The sequence below is a fragment of the Aspergillus homomorphus genome (assembly GCF_003184865.1).
Source record: "Aspergillus homomorphus CBS 101889 unplaced genomic scaffold BO97scaffold_30, whole genome shotgun sequence".
In the NCBI taxonomy this organism is placed as follows: Eukaryota; Fungi; Ascomycota; class Eurotiomycetes; order Eurotiales; family Aspergillaceae; genus Aspergillus; species Aspergillus homomorphus.
In genome coordinates this window covers 218,862-232,633 of record NW_020291916.1, presented here as the reverse complement: position 1 = coordinate 232,633, position 13,772 = coordinate 218,862, and the positions used below count along the sequence as shown (strand labels likewise).

The 13,772-nt window shown below is 52.0% G+C and overlaps 4 protein-coding genes and 1 non-coding gene across 5 annotated transcripts; 1 reads left to right on the top strand and 4 right to left on the bottom strand.

Annotated features, from left to right (window-relative positions):
• Window positions 1–313: 313 nt before the first annotated feature.
• On the bottom strand, window positions 314–2,700 carry BO97DRAFT_444779 (putative MFS monosaccharide transporter; the record flags this gene model as incomplete). Its single annotated transcript, XM_025698489.1, has 7 exons — window positions 1,914–2,700; window positions 1,690–1,843; window positions 1,239–1,630; window positions 1,100–1,182; window positions 815–1,043; window positions 656–753; window positions 314–586 (listed from the first exon to the last, which is right to left on the bottom strand). Exons 1-7 carry the CDS (start codon window positions 2,305–2,307, stop codon window positions 314–316), a joined length of 1,623 nt encoding a protein of 540 aa, XP_025549506.1. The 5' UTR covers window positions 2,308–2,700.
• Window positions 2,701–3,929: 1,229 nt separating this feature from the next.
• On the bottom strand, window positions 3,930–4,532 carry BO97DRAFT_141695 (uncharacterized protein). Its single transcript, XM_025690107.1, has 2 exons — window positions 4,199–4,532; window positions 3,930–4,084 (listed from the first exon to the last, which is right to left on the bottom strand). The coding sequence occupies exons 1-2, from the start codon at window positions 4,448–4,450 to the stop codon at window positions 4,046–4,048; spliced, it is 291 nt and encodes a 96-aa protein (XP_025549505.1). The 5' UTR covers window positions 4,451–4,532; the 3' UTR covers window positions 3,930–4,045.
• Window positions 4,533–4,833: 301 nt separating this feature from the next.
• On the top strand, window positions 4,834–7,143 carry BO97DRAFT_471825 (dihydrolipoyl dehydrogenase). The gene is made up of 4 exons (XM_025700073.1): window positions 4,834–5,157; window positions 5,278–5,357; window positions 5,440–5,922; window positions 5,982–7,143. Exons 1-4 carry the CDS (start codon window positions 5,016–5,018, stop codon window positions 6,819–6,821), a joined length of 1,545 nt encoding a protein of 514 aa, XP_025549504.1. The 5' UTR covers window positions 4,834–5,015; the 3' UTR covers window positions 6,822–7,143.
• Window positions 7,144–7,558: 415 nt separating this feature from the next.
• On the bottom strand, window positions 7,559–7,630 carry BO97DRAFT_t194. The gene has a single exon. It is a non-coding gene; the product is annotated as a tRNA-Glu (tRNA).
• A 3,158-nt stretch (window positions 7,631–10,788) lies between these two features.
• BO97DRAFT_372918 (phosphoribomutase PRM15) lies at window positions 10,789–13,715 on the bottom strand. The gene is made up of 10 exons (XM_025692884.1): window positions 13,432–13,715; window positions 13,304–13,348; window positions 13,163–13,241; window positions 12,727–13,046; window positions 12,644–12,662; window positions 12,564–12,573; window positions 12,333–12,513; window positions 11,992–12,281; window positions 11,258–11,934; window positions 10,789–11,202 (listed from the first exon to the last, which is right to left on the bottom strand). Exons 1-10 carry the CDS (start codon window positions 13,450–13,452, stop codon window positions 11,042–11,044), a joined length of 1,803 nt encoding a protein of 600 aa, XP_025549503.1. The 5' UTR covers window positions 13,453–13,715; the 3' UTR covers window positions 10,789–11,041.
• Window positions 13,716–13,772: the final 57 nt, after the last annotated feature.

Sequence of the window (13,772 nt, the reverse complement as noted above, 5' to 3'; positions counted from 1 at the left end):
TCCGGCCGGGGTGCATGCAAGCTGATGCCGCTGTCATTAGCTGACTGCTATCCTGTAGTGCAAAGAACATTTGCATGCTTGGTTTTGGGTGACTATGTCAGTCGGTCATTATGCAGGTTTTTCGTAATTGGTGTGTGCCTGATTAGCCTGATTAGCTGCTCTAGTAAATGAGGTACGCATACTGGGACGCACTACTATTTTCTATAGAGCTATCTACTGGCAAGGACTGCGGATAGTAACCGCTGTGTCTAGTCTACTGCACTCATTCTCCTTCTTCTGCTCGTCCACCAGCAAAATCCCCAACCATTATCTCCTATACATTCACATGCTCCACCACCAGGCTCCCCTTCCTGGCCGTCGTCTCAACATATCCCGGGTTCTCCGCCTTCAACCTGGCAAACGTCTTCTCCGCATCCCACACCCAAGGAGTCTCCGCCGCAAACAACAGATCCATATCCTCCAACGTGCGCTGGTTACTCTCGGGATACAGCGCCCACACCATGGGAATAGTGATGACATTGCTAGCGGCAAACACATACAGGGTCTTCTCGCCGATAGCGCTGAACATGACGGGGCACAAAAGGGTCTAAATCTGTTAGTGTCTGTTCGCACCCCCAAATCAAAAAAGCACGGGCTTATGAAAGGCACAACTCACCAGCCATCCGTTGCCTATACTCCACCCGACCACGCCCCAGGCATTTCCGCGGGCCCGCACCGCCAGCGGATAGATCTCCGCAGGGTAGATCCAGGGCACTATCTAAATTAGCCCCCGAAAACACACAGTAGGGTCCGAAACGATCGACCAAAAACATACCGGTCAGCCATGTTGCACCGAACACGGAGGTGAAGATAAAGATCATCGCGGCCGCCGCCGCGCCGAACGAGGCCGCCTTGTCGTCGTTGCCCGCCTCCCGCGCGTTGATGGCCAGCCGCGAGAATCCTCCCGCCAGGAACATCGCGATCCCCTGCGCTGTCGAGCCCCAGTACAGTGTCCACCGGCGACCGATGCGATCAAGCGTGAATACGCAGACAAGAGTGGCGAACTTTTCCGACTGTTAATGTCTGCGTGGTGGTGCAGTCCGGAAGCTGATTTACTTACCATGTAGAAGATATTGTTCAGCCCACTGAGCCATTGGCTTTTCATCGAGTCAAACCCGGCGATACTGAAGATTGTCGGTGCATCTGTTTGGTGTTAGATTCTGAGCCTACTTCGAAACGGTCATCTGGACAAAACGCACAAACCGTCACGCCTGCAATGCCGACCCACTCCTGCATGATCTGCAACCAGATCACCAGCTGTACTCGTCGGCCCAGGTGCAACTTCCCTGTCTTGTATCCGAACAACATGGCCAGGTACGACGTGCTGTGATTCAGAGATCGCTCCAGCTCGGCCACACTCTGGATGTCGCGGAACTCCGCCTCAGCGCGCACAGCATCATCCCCCGTGTTGCCGCGCAGCCGGCCGAGGATGTACCGGGCTTCTTGCTCCCGGCCGACCTTGACGAGCCAGCGGGGCGACTCGGGGAAGAACCAGACCACGCCGAACAACATGAGCAGGAAGATGATCTGGAAGGCGATGGGGAAGCGCCAGCGGAAAGCGGACCGGCCGCCGTCGATGAAGGACAGGCCACTTTGCGAGATCGTTGGTTAGCCATGCAGAACAAAGAGCGACCATCAGGGTGAACTTACAACTCCAACCAATACGCGACCACCACACCGAAGATATTCAGCGTGAACTCAATGGCAATGAACTGTCCTCGCGAAGTATGCTCAGCCGTCTCCGTCGCCCAAACAGGGACGATGGCATTCAGGATCCCCGTCCCGATACCATTGACCAAACGTGCTACCAACAAACATCAGCCCAATTCCCTGTACAGTCGCCCGAAATCAAATGGGAAAGGAACTTTTCTCACCGCAAATCATCCAATCGTGGTTCTGCGCCGAACACTGCAGACAGGCGCCGACGACCGCCCACGCCGCACCAACAGCAATCGTCCTAATCCGGCCGATCTTGTCTCCGATCCAACCCCCCAGCAACGCACCGCACAGCGTCCCAAGGTAGTAGACGGACACGATACCCCCTTGTAGTAGACTGTCCGTGACCACGGCGGTCAGCTCCCCGTTCTTCATTTCCGTGTACCCGAATCCCATCAAGTCGATGTAGTCCTTGGAATTGTTCACACCGGCCATCACACCCTGGTCATAGCCGAAGAAGAGGATCGAGAGCGCGGCGACGCTGTTGATGGCGATCAGGAGCGCGCGCTTTTCGAATCGATGCACCACGTTCCATGATGGGATGAGGTCCATTGTGGCGGTGTTGCTCCCTCTGAGTGATATTGCGTGCGAGTGTTATATACACTTTCTTGATTTGAGTGTGATACCACAGACTCCCAACCTGAAAGTAAAGGCTAACCCACGTGGAAACGTGAAGCGCATACACTGAAATCGAGAAAACTAGAGGAAGACTAGCTAAGCTAAACTAAAGTACAGGGTGACACAAACGTCTTTAAATAAGGGCCTCGCTGCAAGCAGCCAGCTGGCACGGCACTCCTCCGCAAATCTGCATGAATCTAGACGGCTAGTCCCGCTCCCATGGGGAGTGAGTGCAGGATACAGCGTTAGAGTGGTGGTAATAGCTGTAATGGTGGCCTGGACCCCCACGATCTTGTCGAATATGGTTACATTCCGGGTGGGAGAAAGTCGGGGGTTGCGGGGGGTGTGGTGTGGGATGACTGGCTGGGTGCAAACCAGTCTCGCACGAGATCCACCCGAGAGACGAATCTGGCTCGACAGGGTTGGGTTGGGGGACCATTATGGATGGGGCTTAAAGCTGCCAGGGGAATATCGTCATCCACGTAAACCGGGAGGATCGGCCGGTCAGGGTTTCCGGGTCGGGGGGATGGAAGGGGAGGGAGGGTTCGGGGCGGGCTGGTCGGTATCAGGGGATGAGGAAGACTGCCACGCTATGTGTGTGGTCTGCAAGGGTCATATGAGATGCTACGTGAGGGGCTATGAAATGTATTCCTGGTTGGGCAGTATAGTTTGGGAGGGGATGTGTGAGATAGATAGGCATCCTGGTCGCTCTTCTGCAGGCATCACCACGGGTGAGCATATCCCGGATACATGCGTCCAGCAAGTCACTGAAGAGACGATCACTCGGCGGTCATCTTAGCACAAGTCTCGCTACCACACTGGCTCTAGATACTCATTGCTAGAAATAACAAGCCCATAAAGAACGACAAATTGGGCAGCATCAGATAGTCCAAATTGCCGTTACCCCTCGTTATTCCCCATTGCGGGGATGGCCTATTGGGGGAAATCGGGCGGATCTGCTCCGCCTCTCGCCTGTTTGGGCAATTGCCGGGCTGGACGGAGTCAAAACAAGCCTGATCGATGGCTTTGATGGGAGGAGTGTCTCTATCTCGGCTATCTACTTAGGTTTAGCTGTTCCTCCTGCTGATGTGCTACTACCATTTCAGATCTTCTATATTCAACCGGGGATCTTTGCTGTGCTACTGGCATCTCAGGTGACTATTGCCAAGAAGGATCTACTAGATTACTCTATCCAGCGGAATAATGGTTGGAGACATTGGTCGTGCAAGTTGAGAGTCGAGACGGTACGTCATCGTTAGTTAGTCTGAATCCTGCTCACAATACTAGATACTTACTCATGCTAGCGCCGTTAGTTACCGATCACGTTATGGCTCCCGAGTCCGACGGGCCTTTCACAATATATATCTCGCGGGCTTGGCAGCATTGGCTTACACAACCACTGAGAACTACTACTCAGGTGATGTGCTATTAGTCTACTAGCAAAGAGGCGATTTACTGCCGGAGTAATGCTAAATTGGAAGGTTAAGCTACCCGAATGATGGATCTGAATAATGGGTCGACTAGCTAACATCTTGCCTGAGTAAATATATCTGGCACGTCTCGTCTCGTCGATCACCAGCCCCTTCCCTTCAAGCTTTCATATGGCCTTGCCATGAGGACTGTCCATGCTGCAACTGTCATGGGGACAGCCTCCGCTGCTGGGTCCCGCAAGCTAGTTGGCTTGCCTCATCATAAACTCCAGTGTCCCCAGCTAAAACTCTGTCAATATTGTTGACAAGCCGTTGAGGGACGACGGCGGAATTATGCCTGGACTGATCGAGCCAAGACAGCCGCGCTGTACCCGTGCTCATCCCTGTTAACTTACCCGCGGGTATTGATTCACCAGGTAACCTGCAGTGTTGCTGGGATCAGCCGCCGATGCAAGCCGCAGCTGAGCGGGGGGGTTGAGGTCATGGCTGTTGTTGTTGTTATTGTTGTTGTTGTTTAGTTGTATACAGCTAGTTCCCGTCTCCTCTGAAGTTTGCAGTTCTGAGACTGTTGAAGACGGAAGGCTCGGAGCGGTGACCGCCAAAAGGCAGTGAGTGGTCCAGACGGAGCCTGAGGTATTTTGAGGCATCCAGCCTGTATTACTGATCCTCCGCCCGTACCATCCGTTACCGCCGATGCATTGATCACACTTGATGATGTTGTCACAGAGTCAGAACGTTGTTGACCCCGATTCCGACTGACACAGAAAGGGCAATGAACCAATCATCAATGAACAGCTGAGCTCTTTCGGTTTCAACACTTGATCCTCATCCTGTAGCGGAGACTCGGCCCATGCCTTTCTTTGCACCGGCAACATGGCAGACAGTTAACCGAATTGACCCGACGCTGACGCTGACTGGGTGGTGGTGTCCGGCTGATTACATATGCGACGGGATTTACAGTACGAGCGGTATTGATTGATACCGACCGGCCCGCCAGGCTGGCGAACCTCGAAAGCTTCGTTCGTCCCAACATCCATCGCCTTTTTCCTAATCCTATCCCATCCTCTCCAATCTCCTCCTTCCTCCCGCAATTGTCCCCTTCCCTCTCCTCCCGACCTCGCTCACTCGGAGGATTGGCTGTCTCTTGTAACCTTCATCTCCATCTGGGTTTTCTTTTTCTTTTCTTCGCTTCCTTCCCCTTATTCTCTCGCCATGTTCCGCACTCTCCTACCGCGGGCGACACCGCGGACTGCCCTCCGCTGTGCCGGCCCCAAGGCTGTCCCTTCCAACTTCGTCGCTGCCCCCTCCCTCGCTTTCTTCGGACGTACACAACGTGGCTATGCCTCTGAGTCAGGTACGTGACCGTTTTCCTCGATGTCCGGGCGCCTGCTGAGGCCTACTGAGCTCGATGCCTGCTCGCCCGGACTAACCTTTCCCGGTCTCTTCCCGGCTAACCGCTTGCTTCATGGGGCAGGCGAGCACGACGTCGTGATCATTGGTGGTGGTGTCGCTGGTTACGTTGCTGCTATCAAGGCTGGTCAGGAGGGTCTGAAGGTATGATACAATCCTCTCCCCCGCTCATCGCTGTCGGTGTCGGTGGGCTTTACTAATCTCCGTCACTTTCCCCCCAAAACAGACTGCCTGTATCGAGAAGCGTGGTCGTCTCGGTGGTACTTGCCTGAACGTCGGCTGTATCCCCTCGAAATCCCTGTTGAACAACTCCCACCTGTACCACCAGATCCTCCACGACACGAAAAAGCGCGGTATCGAGGTCGGCGATGTCAAGCTCAACCTTGAGCAGATGATGAAGGCCAAGGACACCTCCGTCGAGGGTCTGACCAAGGGTATCGAGTTCTTGTTCAAGAAGAACGGCGTCGACTACGTCAAGGGTACCGGTGCTTTGGTCGACGAGAACACCGTCAAGGTCAACCTGCTGGAAGGTGGTGAGCAGACTCTGCGCGGCAAGAACATCATCGTCGCCACCGGTTCTGAGGCCACTCCCTTCCCTGGCCTGAACATCGATGAGAAGAGAATCATCACCAGCACTGGCGCTCTCTCCCTCAAGGAGGTCCCCAAGAAGATGGTCGTTATCGGTGGTGGTATCATCGGTCTGGAGATGGTAGGATATATCCGGTAGCGTTGCTTCAAAAGGTCTGCGCTAACCTGCTGTTCTTGTAGGCTTCCGTCTGGTCCCGTCTCGGTTCTGAGGTCACCGTCGTTGAGTTCTTGGGTCAGATCGGTGGTCCCGGCATGGACGCCGACATCGCCAAGCAGGCTCAGAAGATCCTGCAGAAGCAGGGCATCAAGTTCAAGACCGGCACCAAGGTCACGAAGGGTGACGACAGCGGTGCCACCGTCTCCTTGAGCGTCGAGGCCGCCAAGGGCGGTAAGGAGGAGACTCTGGACGCCGATGTCGTTCTGGTCGCCATTGGTCGCCGTCCCTTCACCGAGGGATTGGGCCTCGAGAACGTTGGCATCGAGAAGGACGAGCGTGGCCGTCTGGTCATCGACCAGGAGTACCGCACCAAGGTCCCCCACATCCGTGTGATCGGTGACTGCACTTTCGGTCCCATGCTTGCCCACAAGGCTGAGGAGGAGGCCGTTGCCGTCGTCGAGTACATCAAGAAGGGTCACGGTCACGTCAACTACGGCGTCATCCCCAGCGTCATGTACACCCACCCCGAGGTCGCCTGGGTTGGCCAGAACGAGCAGGAGGTCAAGGCTGCTGGCGTCAAGTACCGCGTCGGTACCTTCCCCTTCAGCGCCAACTCCCGCGCCAAGACCAACCTCGACACCGAGGGTCAGGTCAAGTTCATCGCCGATGCCGAGACCGACCGCATCCTCGGTGTCCACATCATTGGCCCCAACGCCGGTGAGATGATCGCCGAGGCCACCCTTGCTGTCGAGTACGGCGCCTCTTGCGAGGACATTGCCCGCACCTGCCACGCTCACCCCACCCTGGCTGAGGCTTTCAAGGAGGCTGCCATGGCCACCTACTCCAAGGCCATCCACTTCTAAGCTCCTCCTCTCTCCAACCCGCCATTCTGTACCTCATCTCTAGCCTAGCCCCTGCTAGCAAATCCCGTGTAGCATTGACACCATTATATTTCCTATGTCGTTGAGTGTAATCGAACTTTCATGAATCAAATAGTGTTTTGGAACATTAGACCGGCATGGGCACATCATCTTTTGTTTCTCGCCTGAGGACTATATACTTATTATCGTCGCATAACCAGCTCGCATGTCAAATGTGGGGTGGTTAGCTGCAACTCACCAATAATGGCACCTTACGAAAATCAATTTGTATGTAGTCCTCCTACAAGCCTCATTTAATAGAGACCAAAGCAACGGCTCCGGTACATCCGAAGCTACAAGATCAGTTTTTGTCTTCAAAAAAACCCTTCGTATATTGCTTAGTTCAAGTAGATTCATAAATCGAATTACTCTCATCTCTGGACCTCATGGATCTCAATAAGGAAAGTCAATCTAACTAGGATTCTCTTCCAGCAGATTGATGTTCTGTAAATCGAGATATTGGTTTGTTCAATAAAGCGTCAAAGTGCGATCTGCAAAGATGTTCGTTCATACATCAGTAGATAGCGCAAAAGAATCCATATCGAAGAAAAAAAAAAAGGAGTCTTAGTGTTTAATGTAGGAAATCACGGTACAATTTTCTAATTAAGCCATATATATGTATCGCTGTCTCTAACACAGCAAGCAGCTTGGGGAAAAAAAAAGAATATCAAAAAAGATATCTCCGATGCGGGGAATCGAACCCCGAGCTGCTGTGTGAGAGACAGCGATGTTAGCCATTACACCACATCGGATCTTGTTGAATGACAGAGGTATTGTTGATGTCATGTTCTGTTACAACGTTTCGAGGCAGGAGATGTCCGTCCAAGGCGAAATGTGGAAGGTGGGGTGGGCGTTGCTGATCTTGAGGGTTGTAGTCACTATAAGGCAAGGCTGGTGGTAATATGTTTGCTGCCTTTCATGAGTCATGTTTATTTGCGCTAATATCTGGAAATTACTTTGAAGTTCTAGCTTGAAGACAGGTGAAATCGAGCAGTATCGTAGTCATTAGACATTGTTGCAGTGGTCTAGAATGATATCGGTTTGCGCCGAAATTTGGGAAACTTTCTCAGATTTAGCAGCAGCAGCAGCAGCAACAGCCTTATGGCCCCACGCTCTCAAATTCCCGCTCGCAGTTAAAGCTTCGAGGTGGTTAACTTATGTGAAACTCTCTGCTATTTCTGTAGCTTGGTTTGGAATAGATTTGGTAGGTATATATTGAAGTCAAGAGCTTGCCCACGGACACAGGGCTCTGGGGGTAGACGAACTGGTGGTAGACGAAAGAAGGGCATTTCTTGATTTTTGCTGTTACAGGCGATAAGAAGCGAGGAGAGTTGCTCGGAATAATTCTGGGCTATAGAACTCTTTTCCTATTTTAGTTTGCTCTCAACTAAGAGGGGCTCCTGGTAGTAAACATCCTGCCTAGATTTTCTACGTTGAAGTTAAACTTATTCCGAGAAAGATGGATACTTCGATTCTCAAGAGTCTTTCGAGGTAGCGGAAGCTCTGTTCACCACGAACTACGGTGTTAAGTATAGAGTAGTCTTTCAGAACCATTAGGATATTATCTGTGGACTTTCTCAGTAGGTCGCCAGACAAGAAATTAAATGAAGTAAGAGGACGAAGAGAACTTGATTTTGAGATACCCAAGAATCCCACCTATATAAATGATATGAGCCTGACGGTGAAGACAAGAAAGATTTATTATACCATCCGGATGATAGTCTTCAGAATATCCGGGGGTACCAGACTCCCGTGGAAATGTCTTCTTAGTATCCACAGGAACTTGTAGTGAGGTTCAAAGACCATGAAGACATGAATCCCGCCGTGCGGACCTGGTAGGTTAAACGAGTCAAGCAGAGTGAGAACAAAGTACCGGCCTTCGTCGTCGGAATTTGCCTAGGTGATTAGCTTCGTGACTTGTAGCTCTATCAGCGGCGTATTCTTGGGATGCGTGAATGTTGGCATTAACTTTTATTGCGACGTAAAGTGGGAGGCAGCCAGTGCCATTCTTTGAAAGAGTTCGAGTAGATGAGGGGATTGAGGTGGTAGTAGAGTAGAAGTGAAATAGATAGTACTTACTGGTCAAGATCTCGAGCCAGCCAGACTGTGGACTTGATAGTGCCCACCAAGCTTCACAGCCACTTGTTATCAGTTAGCAAGCACCACATGGGTTTGGATGAGACGGAGACGCTTGGAGTCGTGGCGAGGTGCGCGCCTCTCTTCGGCACATTGAGAAGCGGAGAAAAGGCTGGCCGGGGCAGTTGACTGGACTTGGTACGGACTTCATCGCAGGAAGCCGAAAAGCGACGCTCATAGTGGTCTGAGTTGGAAGTTCATGGTATGACCTGGAAGATTGAGTAGTGGAGTTCGTGATCAAGTGTTGGCAGCATACAAGAAGCTCCTGCGGCAGCTGACGGTAGAATCTAGATCTCCTTCCTCACTTGTAGCGAGCTCGTGAGTCCCTCCTTCCCCTTCTGTTTAAATTCAGTGTGCTCGGTCTGTGGTAACCACGGTGGTCAAACAGGTACAAGATTCATGGTTGCAATTACCAATAGCTGTAGAAAGCCAGTGCGTGGAGTGATGAACGATTGGGGATTTGTTGTTGTTGTTGTCTAGATGGAAACATACTACTTGCTAATCAAAGACGACTACTAATGCAACAGCATAAACCACCCCAGATTTTGCATTCCAAAGTTTATGTCATAACCACCTCCCACACTAACACAGACGGATCAATCTAGAGTCAAAGAGCAGATATAACCGAGCTATGCCAGCCTTTGCACGTAGGCAAGAAGAACAACCCTTGCCCTCACAATTTTGCCTTCCACCACACACGTAACAAATTCCCTTTCCTACCATGCAGACAAAAGCAATCTCCCTTCCCCAACAATCCCCAATTCTGGGACAAAGCATATTGACCCTTCCCAAGTGGGCTTTTCAAAGTAAAGCTAGAGCTAGAGCTAGGGTGCGCCCAAGCCAGAGTCAGAACCAGAACCAGAGATAGCGCTGGACGTAAAGCTAAAACCCAAAGGAGATTCACCCACCTCATATCGGCACAGCATATGGTCCTCTTCGCAGGTCAGAAAGCGTCTTCGCTCTTCTCGTGGCTGTGCACATGGGAAAGCGTGGCTGCAGGTATGAGCGAAGGTAGAGTGTCGATGGGTTCCGTGACAAGGGTCCCCTGCTGCGTATACTGTCTCTGTGCTGGAGAAGGAGGACGATGAATAGTTGCTGGAGCAAGGGGAATCGAAGTCGTGGCAGTGATGCTGGTGATGATGGTAATAAAAACCCATGGTGCCGCTGTTACGTCGACATCTGCGGTGGATATGGATAGAATGGGAGTAATGTGAGTCGTAGTGATGGTGATGGTGTTGATTGCTCTCCCTTGAAGGACATGGAGCAAGGAAGGTTAGTTTACGCTGCAGAGCATCTCAGTCCCTAGGGACATCAAAGAGCATACGTTTGGGAGCTTGGCGAGGATTGCACCGTGGGGGGAGCGCGAGAACCGGAACGGGAACGAACGGACGAGATGTCGCTGTCTTCGCCCGGTGGGAGCTCGTTTCTGATCCGGTAGGTCACGTTGTTGGCGTTGGCGTTGAAGTTTTGCTCGATATTGGGAGCGGAGTGTCTGGGTCGACGGCAAAGGGAACGCTGAGGCATGATTAATGCGGGGGGGTTTGCAGATAGGGGAAGGTGGCAGCCAGAAGAAATGCTGTTATTCAAACTGCTCATATTGCAAGGTGGGGATGATGGAGCGCCCATTCTACATATTTATTTCCAGGGGGGCAAAGATGGGTCGCAGCTTGACTGCAGGCTACTCCCTGAATGGGCTAAAGCAGAACAGCATCCTCACCCAGCTTCGGAAGAATGTGCTACACAGACACAAAGCCATCGTCACACATCTGATGGTGTAGTTTGCCTTCGTCCTGCAATGCCTGCCTAGGGTCCAGGCACCAGTTCGGAGGGGAAGCTCCTCCAATCACCTACACTTGTAGTATGCAGTTACTTTCCGGGAGAGAGATGGTGGTGATGGTGGTATCTTAGCGCTATATTCATGCAATTCCTGCAGTAATGGGAATCAAGAGTGGAGTCAAGGCTTCCCTGCAACCTATGCTCAATGTGTTTCACGGACTGTCAAATCAATACCCAATCCAGTGTTCTATTCAATCCAACTTGAAAATGTGCCCAGAGGATGTAGGGAGCTCTTTGCTGTAAGACATCGATGGGGCGAAGGGCTGGACCCATTCTTTCAGCACAGCCAGGAAGGCGTCACTGACTGCGCTTACAGTCTCGTCGCGTGAAGTACCAGAGCTTTCAATGTAGACTAGATTCAAACGATCAGCATGAGGCCGGTCTCAGTCGCGGGGCATGAAACTTACTCTTGACTTTCGGTTCGGTTCCAGAAGAGCGGAATGTGAATCGAACGTCGCGGTCAAGCCATAGAGTCAGCATCTGGCTGTTCTTATCTATTGGAAGCTTGGGTTTCTGATCCTCGGTGCCGGAGTCGTATCCCTCTGTCATGTCTCGCCACCTGTGAATCTTGAACGAGCCAAGCGCCTTGGAAGTCCGGTAGGGACCGGCTCGGATGGCATTAAACAAACTCGCCGTGACCTCTGGACTGGGTGACCGGAAGTAAGTGTTAAGGGTTTCGTGATGCCCATGCTCCTTGAACAACTGTTGCAGTTTCATATAAGGCGTCATGCCCTGTGCCTTCCATTTTGCTTCTGCCAAGAGGAAGACCATTGCGGCAGAGATACCATCCTTGTCGTATGACACCTCGGGAAACATGTACCCCAGAGCCTCCTCATAGGCAAATGGAACGTAGTAGCCTAGCTCTTCAAGCCTGCGGGCTGTGTTCCCCATCCACTTGAAGCCAGTGAGGGATTCCTCATAGTGCATGCCCTTTGCTTTGGCCATCTTCTCCAGCATACTCGAAGAGACAGCCGAATTCAAGACCGCAACTCGTGTGTCACTGTCGATGGTCTCCAGAGAATCAAACAGATGTGACGCCAAGAGGACGCCCAGATGGTTTCCGGTGTAAATGAACCATGACCCGCTGCACATGGTTGCCAATTAGCGCAGAGCTTGCAACTCAGGCATGACTGATACTTACTCCACTTTCTCGGCCGCAGCGAATCGATCGGCATCCGGATCGTGAGCAATAACCAGCGGCCTCCCCTCCTTGTCCGCAATTTGCAAAGCCAGGTCTAGAGCGCCAGGCTCCTCCGGATTCGGGAAGGCAACAGTGGGAAAGTCTGGATTCGGATCTGCCTGCTCGGGCACCACTGTGAAATCAGTTATACCTACAGAGCGACACAACCCGGGAAATACCAAGCCTCCCACTCCGTGCAAGGGCGTGTAGACAAACGGCTGCGGTTGCTTCCATTCTCGAACGGTATAAGTCTGCAGGAGGTGTCAGCTGCGTCGAGCAGGTCTGGACAGGGGGTTTCTTACAGCATACTGCCAGACCGCCGTGTTGTAATGTGGCAAGATACTTTCGTATATCTTGTCGCGCAGATATTCGCTTGGTTGCAGCTCGTCCCAGGCCGTGGGCCATGGCGCCTGATTCTCTTCGATTGATTGGGCTATTTCCACGTCCATGGGACTATTGATCTGGGCACCATTCTTGAAATAGCTGGGATTCGTCAGTGATACTCAAAGGCAGTTGGAATTGTGCGTTCAGACACTTTGTAGCCTGTAGCCATCAATCAGCAATCGATACTCTCCCGGCAAACAAAGCGATGAGTACGTGTGTGAAGACCTACCATTGTCCTGTGCGGGATTCTACGGTCGTAAATTAGCCATGACTGTCTAGCTGCCCAATGGGTATTCAACATAGAAAGCTTACATGGCTGGCAGTAACCATAATGCCTGCAGCAGCGTGCAGGTGAGTTACACCGAAAGGGACGGTTGGAGTAACCGAGGACTCGGAGTAGAACCAGACCGGGATCTTTTGTGCGATGAAAGCATTGGCAGCCAATGCGGCGAATCTGTCCGAGTGATACCGCGCATCGTGACCGATGACCACACCGTAAGATGCAATGTCGCCGTGGTGGGTTTTCAGGTACTTTGCCAGTCCTTGGGAGGCCTGAATGACGGTCAAGGAGTTCATACAAGAGAAACCTGCTGCCATCCGCCCACGCAGACCCGCGGTCCCGAATTGGATACCTGCGAGATGCGATTAGACATAGCGGACAGAAGGTAGGCGCAGGTCGACGGGGTGCCACAGAAGCGGAATCAAGCGATGAAGTAAATGTGGTTATCAAGTCCAAGTTGAGACATACGTTTTTGCAAGCGCTGAGCTAGTTCCACCCAATCGCCCGAGTCGCGAAGCTGTTCAATTTCGGCACGGGTGGAGGGATCCTGTCATGGGGCGTGAACATTCATGTTTCATGATCCGCAACAGAGCCTATCGATAAACATACCTGGTCCCACTCCAGCCACCTTTGGATCAGTGGAGTGAGTGCTTCCTACGCAAACAACAACAAACCAGATGGAGTCAGAAATAAGCAGAGTCGGGAAGCCGTAGATTGCCGATAGAAGACTACTATACCTCTTGTGGATTGGTGGCCATCTTGGATCATACGACGAGGGGACGACAAAAAGAAATAACGGGATGAGATGATCCGGATGTCCAAGTCGGAAAGAAGACCGATGGAGGGGAGGGGGGGGGAAGAAAGGGGAAGAAAGTAAAGGGGAAATAGACAAGTAAGGGAATAAGCAAGCAAGCAAGCAAGCAAGCAATAGAGTTGGACCAACAAAGAAAATGCAAAGAGGAAAAAGGCTTGACTGGGTCTGGATGACAGTACAAACAGTCAGTCAAGTTTGTGGTGGGGGGGAGGGGAGAAAAGGGGAATACAAAGAAAGAGGGAAAGGATGGAAATGAATTGAAGA